Here is a 22,104-nt window from a genome sequence, read left to right on the forward strand (position 1 = left end):
ATGGTTCAGTGACCAGTAGGGCTAAAGAATGGTTCAGTGACCAGTGGAGCTAAAGAATGGTTCAGTGACCAGTAGGGCTAAAGAATGGTTCAGTGACCAGTAGGGCTAAAGAATGGTTCAGTGACCAGTAGGGCTAAAGAATGGTTCAGTGACCAGTAGGGCTAAAGAATGGTTCAGTGACCAGTGGAGCTAAAGAATGGTTCAGTGACCAGTAGGGCTAAAGAATGGTTCAGTGACCAGTGGGGCTAAAGAATGGTTCAGTGACCAGTGGAGCTAAAGAATGGTTCAGTGACCAGTAGGGCTAAAGAATGGTTCAGTGACCAGTGGGGCTAAAGAATGGTTCAGTGACCAGTGGAGCTAAAGAATGGTTCAGTGACCAGTGGAGCTAAAGAATGGTTCAGTGACCAGTGGAGCTAAAGAATGGTTCAGTGACCAGTGGAGCTAAAGAATGGTTCAGTGACCAGTGGGGCTAAAGAATGGTTCAGTGACCAGTGGGGCTAAAGAATGGTTCAGTGACCAGTGGAGCTAAAGAATGGTTCAGTGACCAGTGGAGCTAAAGAATGGTTCAGTGACCAGTAGGGCTAAAGAATGGTTCAGTGACCAGTGGAGCTAAAGAATGGTTCAGTGACCAGTGGAGCTAAAGAATGGTTCAGTGACCAGTGGGGCTAAAGAATGGTTCAGTGACCAGTGGGGCTAAAGAATGGTTCAGTGACCAGTAGGGCTAAAGAATGGTTCAGTGACCAGTGGAGCTAAAGAATGGTTCAGTGACCAGTGGAGCTAAAGAATGGTTCAGTGACCAGTAGGGCTAAAGAATGGTTCAGTGACCAGTGGAGCTAAAGAATGGTTCAGTGACCAGTAGGGCTAAAGAATGGTTCAGTGACCAGTAGGGCTAAAGAATGGTTCAGTGACCAGTGGAGCTAAAGAATGGTTCAGTGACCAGTGGGGCTAAAGAATGGTTCAGTGACCAGTGGGGCTAAAGAATGGTTCAGTGACCAGTGGAGCTAAAGAATGGTTCAGTGACCAGTGGGGCTAAAGAATGGTTCAGTGACCAGTAGGGCTAAAGAATGGTTCAGTGACCAGTGGAGCTAAAGAATGGTTCAGTGACCAGTGGGGCTAAAGAATGGTTCAGTGACCAGTGGGGCTAAAGAATGGTTCAGTGACCAGTGGGGCTAAAGAATGGTTCAGTGACCAGTGGGGCTAAAGAATGGTTCAGTGACCAGTGGGGCTAAAGAATGGTTCAGTGACCAGTGGAGCTAAAGAATGGTTCAGTGACCAGTGGGGCTAAAGAATGGTTCAGTGACCAGTAGGGCTAAAGAATGGTTCAGTGACCAGTGGAGCTAAAGAATGGTTCAGTGACCAGTGGGGCTAAAGAATGGTTCAGTGACCAGTGGGGCTAAAGAATGGTTCAGTGACCAGTGGAGCTAAAGAATGGTTCAGTGACCAGTGGGGCTAAAGAATGGTTCAGTGACCAGTGGAGCTAAAGAATGGTTCAGTGACCAGTAGGGCTAAAGAATGGTTCAGTGACCAGTGGGGCTAAAGAATGGTTCAGTGACCAGTAGGGCTAAAGAATGGTTCAGTGACCAGTGGAGCTAAAGAATGGTTCAGTGACCAGTGGGGCTAAAGAATGGTTCAGTGACCAGTAGGGCTAAAGAATGGTTCAGTGACCAGTGGGGCTAAAGAATGGTTCAGTGACCAGTGGAGCTAAAGAATGGTTCAGTGACCAGTGGAGCTAAAGAATGGTTCAGTGACCAGTGGGGCTAAAGAATGGTTCAGTGACCAGTGGAGCTAAAGAATGGTTCAGTGACCAGTAGGGCTAAAGAATGGTTCAGTGACCAGTGGGGCTAAAGAATGGTTCAGTGACCAGTGGGGCTAAAGAATGGTTCAGTGACCAGTGGGGCTAAAGAATGGTTCAGTGACCAGTGGGGCTAAAGAATGGTTCAGTGACCAGTGGGGCTAAAGAATGGTTCAGTGACCAGTGGGGCTAAAGAATGGTTCAGTGACCAGTAGGGCTAAAGAATGGATCAGTGACCAGTGGGGCTAAAGAATGGTTCAGTGACCAGTAGGGCTAAAGAATGGTTCAGTGACCAGTGGGGCTAAAGAATGGTTCAGTGACCAGTAGGGCTAAAGAATGGTTCAGTGACCAGTGGGGCTAAAGAATGGTTCAGTGACCAGTAGGGCTAAAGAATGGTTCAGTGACCAGTAGGGCTAAAGAATGGTTCAGTGACCAGTGGGGCTAAAGAATGGTTCAGTGACCAGTGGGGCTAAAGAATGGTTCAGTGACCAGTGGGCCTAAAGAATGGTTCAGTGACCAGCGGGGCTAAAGAATGGTTCAGTGACCAGTGGGGCTAAAGAATGGTTCAGTGACCAGTGGGCCTAAAGAATGGTTCAGTGACCAGCGGGGCTAAAGAATGGTTCAGTGACCAGTGGGGCTAAAGAATGGTTCAGTGACCAGTGGGCCTAAAGAATGGTTCAGTGACCAGTGGGGCTAAAGAATGGTTCAGTGACCAGTGGGCCTAAAGAATGGTTCAGTGACCAGTGGGCCTAAAGAATGGTTCAGTGACCAGTGGGCCTAAAGAATGGTTCAGTGACCAGTGGGGCTAAAGAATGGTTCAGTGACCAGTGGGGCTAAAGAATGGTTCAGTGACCAGTGGGCCTAAAGAATGGTTCAGTGACCAGCGGGGCTAAAGAATGGTTCAGTGACCAGTGGGGCTAAAGAATGGTTCAGTGACCAGTGGGCCTAAAGAATGGTTCAGTGACCAGCGGGGCTAAAGAATGGTTCAGTGACCAGTAGGGCTAAAGAATGGTTCAGTGACCAGTGGGCCTAAAGAATGGTTCAGTGACCAGTGGGGCTAAAGAATGGTTCAGTGACCAGTGGGGCTAAAGAATGGTTCAGTGACCAGTGGGCCTAAAGAATGGTTCAGTGACCAGTGGGCCTAAAGAATGGTTCAGTGACCAGTGGGGCTAAAGAATGGTTCAGTGACCAGTGGGGCTAAAGAATGGTTCAGTGACCAGTGGGGCTAAAGAATGGTTCAGAAGCTGGGTTCACGATCACACTGAGGATTGGAAATAATAGACTTCAACCTGCTTACTAGGGGTGTGACGATATAGTAACTGAATCGAAAATCTATATTTTGCAATGATCTACTATATCGTTTGCAAAAGCAAAATATTGTACTGCTTTGGCTTTGTATCATATTGTATTGTTTTAAAATGCAGTAATTGGTATCAAATCGTTTTACAATGGAAACTAAGTATTTGTGCCTTGTATTTGGCAATTTTAAGAGGAAAAATTTAAAAGAGGGGTCTACTTACCACTTGGTCTATCGATAAATGTGTGTAATTTCTGTGTTCTGTATACTGCTGTGCTACTACTGGACAACTGAATTTCCCCCTTGGGATAATAAAGGTATCTATCTATCTAAGGTGGGTTTGTCCATACAGTATGTGTTGAAATATAATGTCCATGTATTTGCTAGATAATCACAGCATTTACTTCATAATAATAGATGTTTTACACGTTTTACACAGATAAACAGTTACTATATCGATTTTAAATCACTGAATCGAATCGTATCGTATCGCCATGAATGAACCAATATCGTCCATGTATCGTATCGTTAACCATGTATCGTGATGTGTATCGTATCGTTGTTAAAATGTATCGTTACGCCCCTACTGCTTACGGTCACCTGCTTCACACAGATATGGGAAGTAAACCGGAGATGGCATGTTTTTCTTTTCCTTTTTTTCTGTCTTGGGCAATACTGAAAACACAGCGTGAATATGATACGGTATATATGATACGGTATATATAACACACACTGTGTGAATATGATACGGTATATATGATACGGTATATATAACACACACTGTGTGAATATGATACGGTATATATGATACGGTATATATAACACACACTGCGTGAATATGATACGGTATATATGATACGGTATATATAACACACACTGCGTGAATATGATACGGTATATATGATACGGTATATATAACACACACTGCGTGAATATGATACGGTATATATGATACGGTATATATAACACACACTGCGTGAATATGATACGGTATATATGATACGGTATATATAACACACACTGCGTGAATATGATACGGTATATATGATACGGTATATATAACACACACTGCGTGAATATGATACGGTATATATGATACGGTATATATAACACACACTGCGTGAATATGATACGGTCATCAATTCCCTTACCTGGCCAGTTCCTGGATGAGGTTAGCAATGCGTCTCTTATCTTCAGGACAGAGGTCCTTCAGAGAGGCCTGGCTCTTAGCTTGGCTGAGATCACAGATTCCCTAAAGGAGAAGACAACGACACATAATAAGAGGAGGGTATTTAAAAGAAGCACTCATGAGACCAATGCAGAGATGATGGTTGACATATTTCTGTGAGTTATAGAGTCAGGCATATAAAGGCCTGTCCATACTATCTCCGACCACCAAACCTTTCGTCGGAAAGTTCCGGTTCAACTACAAAATGACGTCACTTCTGGAAAGCATTATCCCTAATTAGAGCTGCACGTTGGGAAGTCGGAACTCTCTGACGAAAGGTTTGGTGGTCGGAGACAGTATGGACAGGCCTTACATCAGGCTGTACCAGGGGCATAGTTCTGCAGATTTAAAATGACTCCAAGAACAGTACAAGTATAGTCAATACATGTCAATACCTGTGATGTGAGGTTACAGTTGCTGTGTTCCTCCATGTCTGCAGCAGCAGTGTTCAGGTGGCTCAGTGTTCTGTCCTCCTTGGTACCAGAGGAACCGCTCAGTGTTCTGTCCTCCTTGGTACCAGAGGAACCGCTCTGCATCTGGAGACGCTTCCTGTCACCGTGGGCCACCGTGGGGACGTCAGCCCGGCCACCGTGGGCCACCGTGGGGACGTCAGCCCGGCCGCCAGCGCCGTGTCTGTTGTTACCGCTTCTTCTTCTTACACTGGTGGACCGGCTCTGGAACTTTACCCCCCTGGACTCCAGTCCTGAGACAGTAACAGAGAAACAACAGAGAAGGAATCGTCTTCAGATGAGTGGTGGTGTAGACCAGGGGTTCTCAACCACTGTGCCTGGGGACCTTTGGTGTGCCCCTGAGAAGGGTCAAGTGTGCCCCTTGGAACTGCTTGAAAGCCAGTATTGTATTTATCATTTTAAAAATTATTTAAACTAGTGAAAACAGCAGATCTACAAGCACACAACGCCTCGCGGTGCGAGGCGTTGTGTGCTTGTAGATCGGCTGTTTTCACTACTGTTGTGCGACAGTCTTGTATGATGAAGCAGGGCTTTGCTTTACCAAAAGACGTACACATTTGAAACTTGGAAATTGACCGACAGTGATGACATTTTAGTGATTATGTTGCGAGGAAAACGTTGAGATAATAGCCATTTTAGTTTAAAATGATACTAAATATTTTTTTTCCACCCCTGGACTGCCGTCACAGCACCCCAGGGTGGCCCGTCACCCACTTTGAAATCCCCAACCTTTTTTAGCTCAAGACCCAAAGGAGAAATTAGACGCTTGCCCAGGACCCAAACGAGTGAAAATAGCTCTTGTAGATCTGCTATTTTCACTACTTCTTATACTTTATTTTGTATCAAATATTATTTGAAAACAATTTGAATCGCTTTTTTTTTTTTGGTTGTTTTTGGTTTAATATTATGAAATATAATCGTTTTCTTTATTAAAAGTAGGAAACGAAGAAAGAGGAATGTTTTTACTCCCCCTTAAAATTGGTTTCACGACCACACTGTTTGGGAAAACAGTGTAGTACAGTGGTTCTCAACCTGTGGGGGGTCCCCAGATGATTAACTTAATGTGCAACTTTGTTTTCTCAATCAACAGTAAACAAACCAATATAAAGTTTAAGCGTAAAGAGCAGGGGTAGGCACGGGTGCCAACATTGGCACAGGGGAGGGCGATCATCACTGGCACACTGGCAGAAGTGAGAGAGAGATTTTTTTTATTTTAAAGTCAATTAAATTAAGTCACCTAATTCGCAGGAAATTACAGCCTGCACACAATTCTACATTCATTAAAATTGTGAACTCTGACTGGGGAGGGAGTCAGAGAGATACCGGTAGGTCTGAGTCGCTATGATCCTTATAACAATGTCCTGACAATCAAAATATGTCTGAATTGTGAAGCGGTGCCATTCAAATGTATGTTGACGTGGCACACTGACTGTCTAGAAAATAAAAACATGGCACTTCATATTCAAAAAGGTTGCTGACCCCTGGTATAGAGGGTATCTGCACATTTCTAAAGTGACAATTTAAGGATGTTTTAGTACCTCTTAAAATGACAAATTAAACACATTGGTTAAATTGTCAAGTATTAGAGGCGGAAATTGTGAAAATAGCCGATCTACACGCTCACAACGCCTCGTGTTTTGCGAGGCGTTGTGGGCATGTAGATCTGCTATTTTCACAATAGAACCGTGTTATAAAAAATGTAATGCCTCAACTCTTAGTTCAAATATGATTATTTTGGGGGTCGCGGCCTGAAAAGGCTGAGAACCACTGGTGCAGTAAGAAATCCTCAGTTAATTTAACTCTGAGAGGATTTCTTCTTTATTTATTTTTTTACAGTGTAAAAAAATGGAAAGGGAGAAAAAGTGTCAGAGTGAGAGCAGAGAGCCCTTAAAGAACGTCTTGACATTTACCAGGGACAAACACCACAGGCTGCTGCTCCCCGTCCGACGCCGTGTGGACAGGAGAAGAAACAGAGGGAGGAAAGATTGAAGCTCTCAGCCCAAGGTGCAGGGGCGTCACAAGGGGGGGGGGGAGTGGGACTGAGTTACTAGGGCCCACGGTGGAGGGGCCCTAGTAACTTTAGCTATTGAAAAATAGCAGATATACAAGCTCACAGCGCGGCACCGAGTGCCGCGCTGCAAGCTTGTAGATCTGCTATTTTTGAAAAGTCGTGAAAATGTGTGCAAATCTTTGAATATGTATTTTTATGAGCAAATATTTGTAACTCAAATTTTGCTTCTGGGGGGGGGGGGGGGGGGGGTCCCTGGAACTAAACATTTTGAGATGGGTGGTCTGTGCTCAAATACATATCATCTTGAGGGTCCTTGACATGAAACAGTTTGAGCACCACTGACATGGAAACATATAGGTTTCTTGCACACATTTTCACGATTTTTCAAAAATAGCAGATCTACAAGCTCGCAGCTTGTAGATCTGCTATTTTTCAATAGTTAACATTCATGGGGGGCCCGCAGTGAATCCTTGTACCCAGGGCCCAGAATTTGGTGTGACGCCCCTGCCCAACGGGGTGATGAACCTGTCAGCTGTCCAATCACATCATGTTGGATTTTAGTTCAAACGGGTTCACCGTGTCCGTGGAGAAACGCTGTGATTTCCCTGAGCTCCCAAATACCAAATGCCACCCACATTTCTGTGACAAAACCAGGACAGGCAAAGCACCTGCGGTCGGTGTCACGACAAGGTCACCGCCAAGAAGAGACGGCAAGAGTTTTGTTTTATTTTCCCCTCAGGATCTCACAGGGCTGAACAAACAAAACGCCTCTTCACGACTGTTTGTTTAAACCATGGATTAAATCAGTGGCTCTCAAACTTTTTCCATGCCAAGGTCTCCCGCAATCCGCAAGTAATGATTTGAGTAAAAAAAATTGCTTTAAAAAAATATGTATATTCAAAGATTTGCACAAATCTTCAAGTTTTAAGCATAACAGATCTACCAGTAAGATGCCCTAGGGTCGAGGTCGCGCACATGGGCGGGGTACTTTCACTTCTACTCCATTAGCCTACATCTTGGATCCAAATATTGAACTTTCACTCCATTTTTTGAGAACTTTTACAAGTTACTTTGCAGGTATAAATTATAATATTATAAAACATACATTAACCACTTTAGCCTTATTGTATACCTAGGATACTTGAAAACAGCCGATCTACAAGCTCACAACGTGTCGCAGTACTTTTTATGCCAATACTTTCATACTTTTGTTCAAGTATACATTTTGAATTCCAGACTTTTACTTGTAACAGAGTACATCTACGTTGCAGTATTGATACTTTTACTTTTAAGTAAAGACTGTGAGTACTTTTTCCACCACTGACAACAACGATGACAGAACAATGACAGTGACTTTTAAAAGCTGTTGTTGTGTTGTTCCCACGTGGTGGTCCCAGTGGTGTAAAGTAACTAAGTACATGTACTTAAGTACTGTTCCCTCTCTGCTGGGGGGACGTGTGGTCCCAGTGGTGTAAAGTAACTAAGTACATGTACTTAAGTACTGTTCCCTCGCTGCCTGGGGGGGTGTGGTGGTCCCAGTGGTGTAAAGTAACTAAGTACATGTACTTAAGTACTGTACTTAAGTACAGTTTTGAGGCATTTGTACTTTACTTGAGTATTAACAGTTTTCAGTACTTTTACTTCTACTCCACTAATCTCTGATCCAAATATTGTACGTTTACTCCACTATAATTATTTGAAAACTTTAGTTACTAGTTACTTTGCAGATATAAATTCTAATATTATAAAACATACATAGACCACTTTAGCCTTATTTTATACTGTGGCTATTTGAAAATAGCCGATCTACAAGCTCACAACTTGTGAGCTTGTAGATCTGCTATTTTCAAACATTTTGTACTTTTACTTTTGGTACTTTAAGTACATTTTGATGCCAACATTTCGTACTTTTACTCAAGTACATTTTGAATTCCGGACTTTTACTTGTAACAGACTATTTCTACAGTGCAGTATTGATACTTTTACTTCAGTATAAAATGTGAGTACTTTTTACAACACTGAAAGACTGTGAGTACTTTTTCCACCACTGACAACGATGACAGAACAATGACAGTGACTTTTAAAAGCTGTTGTTATGTTGTTCCCTCTCTGCCTGGGGGGACGTGGTGGTCGTGGAGACAACTTTCTCCACACAACAAACACACAAACACACATCCTATAAACTCCCTCTGCAGGCAGCAGGACACACAACTACATGACACCTACAACAACACAACACTGAGTGTCCTCTACACAAACACGCTGTGTTTCCTTCAAGTAATAATAATTCAATAAATAATTAATACCGTCATTAATCCAACAAATCTCCTGCTCTTCCCTCCTCGTCGCCGCCATGTTGAAACCAACAACAAACGAACCGCCGCTCCCTGCACGAGCCAAGCGGGCCCGCCCATTGGTTCATATGCGAGGAGACGATTGGCCCGTCATTCTATCATTCTATTGGCTGACGGGGTTGTGAGCAGCGTTGCCATGTTCGCTTATTATAAGCGACGTTGGACATATTATATGCGTTGGACTAGTTACTTGCGCCAGCAGAGCGCGCATGTAAGGTGATGAACTGATGATAGCTGTCTGTGCTCAGTGGGTGCCTGGCTGGGTGAAGATGTATGTGGGTGGGTATACCGTATGTAGCCATATCCTGTTGGCTGGGCCGGCCTTTAGTCAATGAGCAAGCAGCGTTCTCGACAGAGTACCAACTTGCGTGACGGGGGTCATGCCTATCCCTCGACCCGAATACCAGAAAACTCTCCCTCTTTCAAAGTCGCCCCAGACTCGTTTCCCAACCATGTGGCCTTAAAGTTATACTATGTAACTTTTTTAATAAAATAAATCTTAAAATTGTCCTAATTATTAAATCGCTAAAGTTTTAGAACACCCACTCTGTTAATTTCAGCTCCCAAAGCCTTTTCTTTATATGTGTTATACTGAGCCCTGGTGGCCGTGACCGGAGCTGTTTTTCCCGGCAAAATTATGTCATATGCATCATTCTGTACACGTGTCTCCCTACCGGCCAATCAAAGCCCAGATCATACACTGCCGAGCTCTTCAGGAAATACACTGCAGTGTTTACACTGGGCTAGGAGTCTAGCATGTATCTCCCCAACCAAGGCTCGTAGAGGGACACGAAAGACCTCTACGGATAGGTCTCGGCGAGGCGAGGCGGACGCGGTGGTCTGAAGGCCCGGTCCGCGGCGAAAAACGGCCGAAAAAGCAGACGCGACCACGGTTTGCTATAACGCTACTGACCACTAGTTGAGCAACTTACACAGTATAGCTTTAAGCTAGATGCAGAATAGACTGAAATCAAGTCTGTGCTTCTGGGGGTCCCTGGAACAAAAAAGTTTGCAATAGGGGTCCATCCGTGGAACAAAATATTTTTAGATGGGGGTCCACGGCCAAAAACTCATTTTGGGGGTCCTTAACCACTGATAGGCACATTCTACAAATGTCTTCTAAATCATAACATTTTTCTGAAAAAAAACTAATGTTGCCATCAGTGTTTCTCAAACTTTGTCATGTGAAGGACCCCCAGAATGATATGTATTTGGCTACGGACCCCCATCACAAAATATTTTGTTCCAGGGACCCCCAGAAGCAAATATTTGATTTTAGTCTATTCTGCATCTAGCTTAAGGCCACAAACCCGTTGGGAAACGAGTTTAGGGGTGACTTTGAAAGAGGGCGACTTATCTGGCTACCCTCGACCCTATGTTCCCTCACTGAGGCTAAAAGTATTTTGTGACCCCTGTTAGAATTGTGTTGTTAAAATGTTGTGTTTGTGAAAATAGTGGATCTACAAGGTCACAATGCATTGCGACGCGTTGTGAGCTTGTAGATCTGCTATTTTCAAATATCCAACAACGTCCATGTGGCTTATTAGTCGCTTCATAGACCTTGTTGCTTAATGCTTATATCTCTCGCTAGATCTGGCAACGCTGGTTGTGAGTCCAACCCACGCTATAGTGCGTTGGCAAAACAACTACGCTTCCCATGATGCCTTTCGTGTTGCTAGTATCAGCTGTCAGTGTTGCTGTTGCTAGAGGATGAATGGACGCAGCATCTCCTGCTGCAGGGTGTTGTGATCATAGAGTTATATATTATAGAAGGTTGTGATCTCTGATCTCTGCTGTTCTGATGGAAGACAATAAAGAAGGGACGACCTTTAAATGTGTTGCTGACAGGCTGACACTCGGCATCAGTAGGATCCTCGGTAAGTAACGTTCATTATTATTAACATTCTGATGCTAGCTAAGAGTGGCACCTGTAAATGTGGACACCTCAATGTTAAATTGTCTTTTTTTATCCCCAAAAATAAAATAAAACAAACAATAAATAATGTAATGGAAAAATGATACATAGTTGAATAAACATGCACCACCATTCCACATTTAAAGGCCTAATATTTCTACAAAACCAGTGACTATCCAGAATCCTATACACAATGGTGACATTTGTCTAAATAATGATGTATCATGCATGTTAAAATGATGTATAGGCTACTTTACTTACGTTGATTGATTGATTGATTGATTGATTGAAGACTTTATTAGAAGTTTGCCTAGGAAAAGGTACTGTTTCATGACGGTACAGTTCACTGGTACAAGGTCAACTAAAAGGAGATCCTAGGAAAGCACTTGGCTTATTTACAAAGGAAACCATTGAAGTATCTCATATAACATTGAATGACAGACGGATAGAACACAGTACTATGCAGTAGATATGTAAATATATACGTCACACATTCTTTTTTCTTTGTTTTATTTTTATGTATTTTATTTCAATTTTAACATTGAGGTTCTTATAATGTTTAGATGCCCGGTGCCCACTCTTCCTGTATGAAGCCAATTGATTGATTGACTGCCGAGTATTTAAACTGATGTTCTTAGAGAGCATGGAGTGATGGACCTGCTCTTCGTGATTAACCAGGCTATATCTGAACTGTTTGTAGAGAGAGAGTATTAACCAGGCTATATCTGAACTGTTTGTAGAGAGAGAGTATTAACCAGGCTATATCTGAACTGTTTGTAGAGAGAGAGTATTAACCAGGCTATATCTGAACTGTTTGTAGAGAGAGAGTATTAACCAGACTGAATCTGAACTGTTTGTAGAGAGAGAGTATTAACCAGGCTATATCTGAACTGTTTGTAGAGAGAGAGTATTAACCAGGCTATATCTGAACTGTTTGTAGAGAGAGAGTATTAACCAGGCTATATCTGAACTGTTTGTAGAGAGAGAGTATTAACCAGGCTATATCTGAACTGTTTGTAGAGAGAGAGTATTAACCAGGCTATATCTGAACTGTTTGTAGAGAGAGAGTATTAACCAGACTGAATCTGAACTGTTTGTAGAGAGAGAGTATTAACCAGGCTATATCTGAACTGTTTGTAGAGAGAGAGTATTAACCAGGCTATATCTGAACTGTTTGTAGAGAGAGAGTATTAACCAGGCTATATCTGAACTGTTTGTAGAGAGAGAGTATTAACCAGGCTATATCTGAACTGTTTGTAGAGAGAGAGTATTAACCAGGCTATATCTGAACTGTTTGTAGAGAGAGAGTATTAACCAGGCTATATCTGAACTGTTTGTAGAGAGAGAGTATTAACCAGGCTATATCTGAACTGTTTGTAGAGAGAGAGTATTAACCAGGCTATATCTGAACTGTTTGTAGAGAGAGAGTATTAACCAGGCTATATCTGAACTGTTTGTAGAGAGAGAGTATTAACCAGGCTATATCTGAACTGTTTGTAGAGAGAGAGTATTAACCAGGCTATATCTGAACTGTTTGTAGAGAGAGAGTATTAACCAGGCTATATCTGAACTGTTTGTAGAGAGAGAGTATTAACCAGGCTATATCTGAACTGTTTGTAGAGAGAGAGTATTAACCAGGCTATATCTGAACTGTTTGTAGAGAGAGAGTATTAACCAGGCTATATCTGAACTGTTTGTAGAGAGAGAGTATTAACCAGGCTATATCTGAACTGTTTGTAGAGAGAGAGTATTAACCAGGCTATATCTGAACTGTTTGTAGAGAGAGAGTATTAACCAGGCTATATCTGAACTGTTTGTAGAGAGAGAGTATTAACCAGGCTATATCTGAACTGTTTGTAGAGAGAGAGTATTAACCAGGCTATATCTGAACTGTTTGTAGAGAGAGAGTATTAACCAGGCTATATCTGAACTGTTTGTAGAGAGAGAGTATTAACCAGGCTATATCTGAACTGTTTGTAGAGAGAGAGTATTAACCAGGCTATATCTGAACTGTTTGTAGAGAGAGAGTATTAACCAGGCTATATCTGAACTGTTTGTAGAGAGAGAGTATTAACCAGGCTATATCTGAACTGTTTGTAGAGAGAGAGTATTAACCAGGCTATATCTGAACTGTTTGTAGAGAGAGAGTATTAACCAGGCTATATCTGAACTGTTTGTAGAGAGAGAGTATTAACCAGGCTATATCTGAACTGTTTGTAGAGAGAGAGTATTAACCAGGCTATATCTGAACTGTTTGTAGAGAGAGAGTATTAACCAGGCTATATCTGAACTGTTTGTAGAGAGAGAGTATTAACCAGGCTATATCTGAACTGTTTGTAGAGAGAGAGTATTAACCAGGCTATATCTGAACTGTTTGTAGAGAGAGAGTATTAACCAGGCTATATCTGAACTGTTTGTAGAGAGAGAGTATTAACCAGGCTATATCTGAACTGTTTGTAGAGAGAGAGTATTAACCAGGCTATATCTGAACTGTTTGTAGAGAGAGAGTATTAACCAGGCTATATCTGAACTGTTTGTAGAGAGAGAGTATTAACCAGGCTATATCTGAACTGTTTGTAGAGAGAGAGTATTAACCAGGCTATATCTGAACTGTTTGTAGAGAGAGAGTATTAACCAGGCTATATCTGAACTGTTTGTAGAGAGAGAGTATTAACCAGGCTATATCTGAACTGTTTGTAGAGAGAGAGTATTAACCAGGCTATATCTGAACTGTTTGTAGAGAGAGAGTATTAACCAGGCTATATCTGAACTGTTTGTAGAGAGAGAGTATTAACCAGGCTATATCTGAACTGTTTGTAGAGAGAGAGTATTAACCAGGCTATATCTGAACTGTTTGTAGAGAGAGAGTATTAACCAGGCTATATCTGAACTGTTTGTAGAGAGAGAGTATTAACCAGGCTATATCTGAACTGTTTGTAGAGAGAGAGTATTAACCAGGCTATATCTGAACTGTTTGTAGAGAGAGAGTATTAACCAGGCTATATCTGAACTGTTTGTAGAGAGAGAGTATTAACCAGGCTATATCTGAACTGTTTGTAGAGAGAGAGTATTAACCAGGCTATATCTGAACTGTTTGTAGAGAGCATGCCAGGAGTGATGGACCTGCTCTTCGTAGAGAGAGAGTATTAACCAGGCTGTATCTGAACTGTTTGTAGAGAGCATGCCAGGAGTGATGGACCTGCTCTTCGTAGAGAGAGAGTATTAACCAGGCTGTATCTGAACTGTTTGTAGAGAGCATGCCAGGAGTGATGGACCTGCTCTTCGTAGAGAGAGAGTATTAACCAGGCTGTATCTGAACTGTTTGTAGAGAGCATGCCAGGAGTGATGGACCTGCTCTTCGTAGAGAGAGAGTATTAACCAGGCTGTATCTGAACTGTTTGTAGAGAGCATGCCAGGAGTGATGGACCTGCTCTTCGTAGAGAGAGAGTATTAACCAGGCTGTATCTGAACTGTTTGTAGAGAGCATGCCAGGAGTGATGGACCTGCTCTTCGTAGAGAGAGAGTATTAACCAGGCTGTATCTGAACTGTTTGTAGAGAGCATGCCAGGAGTGATGGACCTGCTCTTCGTAGAGAGAGAGTATTAACCAGGCTGTATCTGAACTGTTTGTAGAGAGCATGCCAGGAGTGATGGACCTGCTCTTCGTAGAGAGAGAGTATTAACCAGGCTGTATCTGAACTGTTTGTAGAGAGCATGCCAGGAGTGATGGACCTGCTCTTCGTAGAGAGAGAGTATTAACCAGGCTGTATCTGAACTGTTTGTAGAGAGCATGCCAGGAGTGATGGACCTGCTCTTCGTAGAGAGAGAGTATTAACCAGGCTGTATCTGAACTGTTTGTAGAGAGCATGCCAGGAGTGATGGACCTGCTCTTCGTAGAGAGAGAGTATTAACCAGGCTGTATCTGAACTGTTTGTAGAGAGCATGCCAGGAGTGATGGACCTGCGCTTCGTAGAGAGAGAGTATTAACCAGGCTGTATCTGAACTGTTTGTAGAGAGCATGCCAGGAGTGATGGACCTGCGCTTCGTAGAAAGAGAGTATTAACCAGGCTGTATCTGAACTGTTTGTAGAGAGCATGCCAGGAGTGATGGACCTGCGCTTCGTAGAGAGAGAGTATTAACCAGGCTGTATCTGAACTGTTTGTAGAGAGCATGCCAGGAGTGATGGACCTGCGCTTCGTAGAGAGAGAGTATTAACCAGGCTGTATCTGAACTGTTTGTAGAGAGCATGCCAGGAGTGATGGACCTGCGCTTCGTAGAGAGAGAGTATTAACCAGGCTGTATCTGAACTGTTTGTAGAGAGCATGCCAGGAGTGATGGACCTGCGCTTCGTAGAGAGAGAGTATTAACCAGGCTGTATCTGAACTGTTTGCAGAGAGCATGCCAGGAGTGATGGACCTGCGCTTCGTAGAGAGAGAGCCTGCAGAGAAGAGAGCTCTGCTGTCTTGGGAACAGGTGAGCACTCAAAGTGTGGTCCGGGGACTCCCAGGGGACCTTGAGGAGGTTCCAGGGGGAGGTCCCCAGCAAAATCTATTAATTCACTCTTTGTCAAGTCCCACCCCATGTCGTTCTGTTACTAGGTGGGACAACAAAGCCAGGGAAGAATATTTTTTATAATGGAAGTGAATGGAAAAAAAGTCCCACCCCATGTCGTTTTCATAGCCTCATTATTGCTATTTAAAGTACCAAAAGAAAAACATCTACGTCATATTAATAAATAAAGGAACAAAAAAAGTACAGTAGTTACAGTGCAAAACAGGGGTTTTCCCCCCGAAAATACATGTTTTAATTAGTTTAATCCTCTGAAACAGGCAGAGGACAGAGAAAGAGAGAGAGCGCAGTGCATCTTGGGTGACTCGCAATGACCAGGAAGTTGTGGAACTATAGTCTCTAATTCTGACCATTTAAAATATATATGTACCCAATAGAATCTCTTAGTTATCGATATCGTTCATGTGAACTAGTTTGTTGAAGCTTATTCATTATACTCATCGAAATCGCTATGACCGCGCCGCGCCGTACCGCATCGTGGCCGTACCGCATCGTGGCCGTAACGCGCATCACCACACAGTGCAGTGTCTAGCAGGAGACGTCTATGCAAGACTAGTAATCCATATAGCGATTTATTTTATCATTTCAACAAATATTCACTGTGTATTCACTCCATTTTGTTCCAAAATGTTCCTATTTATCATGACAAAGCAAAAAATAAAATAAAAATATAAATAAATATCAATTTAAAACTACACTCTCACCATTAATATTAATGTAAGAATGTGGACTTTGTCCCACTGCATAACTCCGCCCCCGGTAGCAAAGGAGAATGATTTTTCTGGTTGGCCAGTCAGGGACCAATCAGAAGGCTGACAAAGGGTCAATTGAATATGTATCATCAAATCAGTCTAATGACTTTAACCCTATAGGCCTACTTTGGCAAAAGAAAATCGTTGTGAACATTTCTAACAACACACATCTTTTCTAACGGGGGTCCCTTCCCTGGCACAAACTCTTTTCAAAATGGGGTCCGCAGCTGAATGCATATTAATTTGGCTGTCCTTGCCATGACAAGGTTGGAGAACCACGGATATTGAAGGAATATAATTTTTTATAAGTACAGTCAAAAGAAAAAAATGTAGTGCAGCACAGTCAAACACGGCTATATGAGGCATAATGCTGCTCATGTCATTGTTATATTGTCACTAAGCCGTTTGTTTCTCCAACAGAAAAACAACTGCATTCTACCAGAGGACCTGAGAGATTTCTATCTGACCACCGATGGATTCACTCTCACTTGGAGTGTTAGACTGGACAGTAGGTGACCTCTGGTGTATCTGCAACTCCATTGTGTCCGCTTTATTGGTATAAGAAAAGAAAACGTTATCTTACATTACCAAAGCCAAAGTGGAACAAAACAGTCCAAACAAAATAATGTATGTACAATTAAAAGGGAATAATGTAATGTATATAAACAGAGCTGCGTTACTGTACTTACAAAAAACATAAGAATAGGATTTGCGGGGGATAAACTTTTAAAACAAATGGCAGTAATATTCAATGTGCTGCTTTCTCCTAATATAAAGCCTTTGGGACAAATAGCAACACATTTTTTCAAATGTATTGACATCTCCATTTAGAAACATTGCCATTCAGAAGATTGACTTCCATTATTCTAAATAGAGGTGTCACCTAACCCTAACCTTAACCCTAACCTCAGTGGGGGTAATTCTGAATGGGGATGTTTCTAAGTGGGGGTGTTTCTGAATGGAGGTCTGCCCCCATTTTTTCCAATGTGTCTAAAGGTTTTTGTCTCTCTGTCTCTGTTTCTCTCAGCTGAGTCAGTACCAGTAGGCTGCATGGTGATAAACAGCGTGACGCGGTTGCGTCAACTTGTTCAGCCGACGTCACATTTCTCTCTCCCCAACGCGCCGACGCTGGCTGATCTGGACTGGGAGGAGAACGGCACAGAGACTGGTAAAGAGTCCTTTATTGGCCCTGATAGATATGAATTATGATACATAAATGTATGTTTCATGTATGAGGCTCATATGACCATAAAGTTATATTGTCATGCCACCTCCACCCGGAAGTGCTTACAGTATGCTAGTGGAAAGTTACCAAGACCCTACGTGTCTCTGTATTCTTGTTATGATCTGTGAACCAATCAAAGTCTTCCACGGTTATACTGCTATTCTTTTATATACTGTATGTCGAACCTCCATTTTAGGAGAGAGAGAGAGAAAGCTACCACTAGGATGGTATACTAACTGTTTTGTCCTCCTTGTCTGCGCTCTTCAAATACAACAATTTATTAATATAGTCTTTTGGCTGTCTCTGAGTCTGTTTGGTTATGGATTTATTCATCCATATTTAAGTTATTTAACAGCCCCTACCAAGGCAAAGTTCATCAACCACAAAATCTACCCTTGCCTGCACCTCTATGCATGCATAGGGTTGTGTGTGTGGGTGTGTACAGTGGAAACCTAATTGAAGGTAAAGATGTGTTCTGTCCCATCTCTCCACCGGGGTGTCAGGTGGTCCAAGCACGCCCCATTTTGACTCCCGAAGCCGGATCTTTGAGCTGGACTCTTGTGGCGGGAACGGAAAGGTCTGCCTGGTCTACAAAAGCTGCACCCAAGGTGATCTGTTTACACCCACTCTTTGTCTACTGATGTATGTCGGAAAACTGCTACAAAAGACCTAGGTGTCCATCGTTTATGTATATAGTCTCTGTCAGGTGAACCTCATATTATTGTCCAAAACCGTTACTTTTCAGGAGATTCAAATTCAAGAACAGTAAAAGTATCAGATCAGCAATCTTGTAACGCGTTGCACCACGTTTCGAGCTTGCGGATCTGCTACTCTTGATGCTTTTGTGTGACGCTGTGGTACGATCAAGTAGGACAGGGGTCTTCAACGTTTTCAGGCCAAGGACCCTTAGTTGAGAGAGAGATGAAGCAGGGACCCCCATAACCTGTTTACATATAGTTTCATCGTTTGACAGCACAATCATCAGTGTATTTTGGATTCATGTCAATTTGTGTTTTCAGATATTTAACCACTTGAACCGTCAATACTTGACCTTTCACTCTGTACTTAGTCTGCTCTTTTTTCCCCTCTACACCAAAACTCTTTGCCGAAAATAGCCGATCTACAAGCTCACAACGCCTCACGCTTGTAGATCTGCTATTTTTGGCTAAAGTTCTCAGAATATGGACGTTAGAGTACAAGTGGTTAAAGGAGGAAAAAAAGTTTCTATCACACAAAGATTTGGAGGACCCCCTGTAGTAACTCTGAGGACCCCCTGTTGAAGACCACTGAAGTTGGGCATTCATTTACCCCAAAAAAACAAACCAAAAAAAATCTGAAAAAGTTCAAATATGTAGATATACAGGTATGTGCTATTGTGTTCTTCAGGTGTGGTGGCCCAGCAGAGTGAGGTGTGGTTCCTGGACCGCTCGTTGTACTGGCATTACCTGACCCCCACCTTCACCTCCTACTACAGGCTGATGATCACTCATCTGGGCCTCCCCGAGTGGCAGTACGCCTACACCCCGTACGGACCCAGCCCCCAGGCCAAGGTACCCATACATACACACCCCGTACGGACCCAGCCCCCAGGCCAAGGTACCCATACACACCCCGTACGGACCCAGCCCCCAGGCCAAGGTACCCATACACACCCCGTACGGACCCAGCCCCCAGGCCAAGGTACCCATACACACACCCCGTACGGACCCAGCCCCCAGGCCAAGGTACCCATACACACCCCGTACGGACCCAGCCCCCAGGCCAAGGTACCCATACACACCCTGTACGGACCCAGCCCCCAGGCCAAGGTACCCATACACACCCCATACGGACCCAGCCCCCAGGCCAAGGTACCCATACACACCCCATACGGACCCAGCCCCCAGGCCAAGGTACCCATACACACCCCATACGGACCCAGCCCCCAGGCCAAGGTACCCATACACACACCCCGTACGGACCCAGCCCCCAGGCCAAGGTACCCATACACACCCCATACGGACCCAGCCCCCAGGCCAAGGTACCCATACACACCCCATACGGACCCAGCCCCCAGGCCAAGGTACCCATACATACACACCCCGTACGGACCCAGCCCCCAGGCCAAGGTACCCATACACACCCCGTACGGACCCAGCCCCCAGGCCAAGGTACCCATACACACCCCGTACGGACCCAGCCCCCAGGCCAAGGTACCCATACACACACCCCATACGGACCCAGCCCCCAGGCCAAGGTACCCATACACACCCCATACGGACCCAGACCCCAGGCCAAGGTACTCACCCATACACACACCCCATTCTGCTATGGAAATAACGATATGATGGGAGCTATGTACAAAAACGAATTTCACCCATGCACTTCTTTACTTCTGTAAACCTGTGCTGTGACAAAATAATTCTGATTCTATCGATGATGTCACTGGTAGGCAGGTTTCTAAACTGTCCTCCTCTGAGACACAGAGTGAGTAGACAGAAAAGAGGAGGGGGACACAGGTTAAAAACAGAGAGTGAATAAACATGACAATCATTAAAAAGCATGTAAAAGGTAACCTTGGGGATAATAAAAGTCCTTTGCATAGGCCCAGCAAAACACATTAATAGTCCAGGACTAGCGGCTGGCCATCGAATTAAAAGGTCTAATAGCGGAGGGAATAAAATTGTTCTTAAACGATTATTGTTGTAGGGCCACAAACGGAACATGTTGTGGAGAGGATGGCTAGCGTTGCTCATTATGGCCCTGCTCTTGTTATTTGTGCATCTCTCCACAACCAGTTCCAGTGAGTCCGGCCTCTCACCCAGAACGGAGCCAGTTTCACCAGTTTATTCAGCTGCTTGCAGGCTAAAGTATAATACGGTTCCACGAAACGGCATTGATTAATCGCGTGCCCTTGTCGTCCGCAGCAGTGGGCGTCCCTCTACCAGCCCCTGACCTTCAGCAGTGAGCTGGGCCTGGCTGAGCCCGTGGGAGGAGGAGGAGGAGGAGGAGGAGACTCCTACGTCAACAAGCTGGACCCCAGCAAGGCCTTCAGGGGCAAAGCCAAGCCCCCTGCTCCCAAGAAGAAGCAGTTGTCCCAGGGCAGCACAGCAGGGGGCGCCAAAGGCCAGGGGAGCTCAGGGAGACACAGTGGGATCAGGAGATGAGAGGAGAAGGAGACCCTCTCCTCTACTATTAGCCAGTGGTGGAAAAAGTACTACATTTTTTACTTGAGTAAAAGTATCAATACTGCAGTATAGAAATACTCTGATAGGCTGCCCTCACACCAAAATACCTATGAGAGTGGAATCTGCGTTCCGCCAATGCATTTCAATGAGAAGGGAGCATTTTTGCAGAAATCCTCAGCTGGCATGAAACCGCTTCACTCTCATTGAAATGCATTGGCGGAACGCGGATTCCGCTCTCATAGGTATTTTGGTGTGAGGGCACCCTTACAAGTAAAAGTCCGGAATTCAAAATGTACTTGAGTAAAAGTACGAAAGTATACAAAACTTGAGTAAAAGCACGAAAGCATAAAAATTAACTTAAAGTACCAAAAGTACAAAATGTTTTAAAATAGCAGATCTACAAGCTCACAACACGCCGCAACGCGTTGTGAGCTTGTAGATCTGCTATTTTCAAATAATTAAGAGACATAAAGTAGGCCTAAAGTGGATTAATGTACATTTTATAATATTATGATTTATATCTGCAAAGTAACTAGTAACTAAAGTTTTCAAATAAATGTAGTGGAGTAAAAGTATTGGAAATTGGAAATACTTCAAAATTGTACTTAAGTACATTACTTAAGTAAATGTACTTAGTTACTTTACACCACTGCTATTAGGAACATGCAGCAGAGACATCATGTATTAGACTGGATCAAGTATTAATAATATAATAATAATAATCTTTATTTCTTTAGCACCTTTTTTAAACAATGTTACAAAGTGCTTAACAACATGATAAAAACAACAACAGTGAAGCATATATCATAAAAGTACAGCAAAAATAAAATAAAGTAAAAACACAGAACAACAGTATCACAAAAGGGGTCTGTTAAACAGTCAAGGCATGTACACTATACATTATTTGTCAGTTTTGAGCTGGACAGTCTTTTAGTTTATTTTGGTTTCTTGGGCCGTGTTGAACCTCTGGGCCGTCTCCTACTGTTACCCATGCTTACATAAATGATGTTTCTGTTTATTTAGCTTACAGGGAGGGTTGGGTAATGTATATACTCTGTGTTTTTGTTAAATGTTAAAAATCTTAATGTTTGTGAGCTTATTGATCAGCAGCTGTTTTCACTGCTTTTGCACTATTGTACAGGGCATTAATTTACAGGCGGGGGGACGTAAAAATATGAAATATGGAGATGCATCGCTCTCTGTTCTGCTCTTCTCATATCAGCTGGAATTCCATAAATAATGTGAAACTTAAGGAAATGACTGGTGTGTTTTCTTTCTGATCCTTCTTGTGCAACCTATAGGTATAGATATAGGGGTTGTATTGC

The 22,104-nt window shown here is 43.2% G+C and overlaps 2 protein-coding genes across 2 annotated transcripts in view; one reads left to right on the top strand and one right to left on the bottom strand.

Moving 5' to 3' along the window:
* kiaa1328 (KIAA1328 ortholog) overlaps window positions 1–9,137 on the bottom strand; it is a gene marked incomplete at its 3' end in the record, with an annotated part of 65,094 nt that extends 55,957 nt beyond the window's left edge. The window contains 3 exon segments of the mRNA XM_080728388.1: window positions 4,241–4,341; window positions 4,713–5,020; window positions 9,105–9,137. Of these exon segments, the coding sequence (XP_080584514.1) occupies window positions 4,241–4,341; window positions 4,713–4,853 (242 nt within the window). The 5' untranslated portion in view covers window positions 4,854–5,020; window positions 9,105–9,137.
* Window positions 9,138–10,932: 1,795 nt separating this feature from the next.
* tpgs2 (tubulin polyglutamylase complex subunit 2) lies at window positions 10,933–20,826 on the top strand. The gene is made up of 7 exons (XM_080727718.1): window positions 10,933–11,029; window positions 15,460–15,539; window positions 16,808–16,895; window positions 17,415–17,555; window positions 18,116–18,220; window positions 18,999–19,162; window positions 20,519–20,826. The coding sequence occupies exons 1-7, from the start codon at window positions 10,954–10,956 to the stop codon at window positions 20,756–20,758; spliced, it is 894 nt and encodes a 297-aa protein (XP_080583844.1). The 5' UTR covers window positions 10,933–10,953; the 3' UTR covers window positions 20,759–20,826.
* Window positions 20,827–22,104: the final 1,278 nt, after the last annotated feature.

This window comes from Nannobrachium achirus (genome assembly GCF_963921795.1).
Source record: "Nannobrachium achirus genome assembly, chromosome: 6".
Taxonomy (NCBI): Eukaryota; Metazoa; Chordata; class Actinopteri; order Myctophiformes; family Myctophidae; genus Nannobrachium; species Nannobrachium achirus.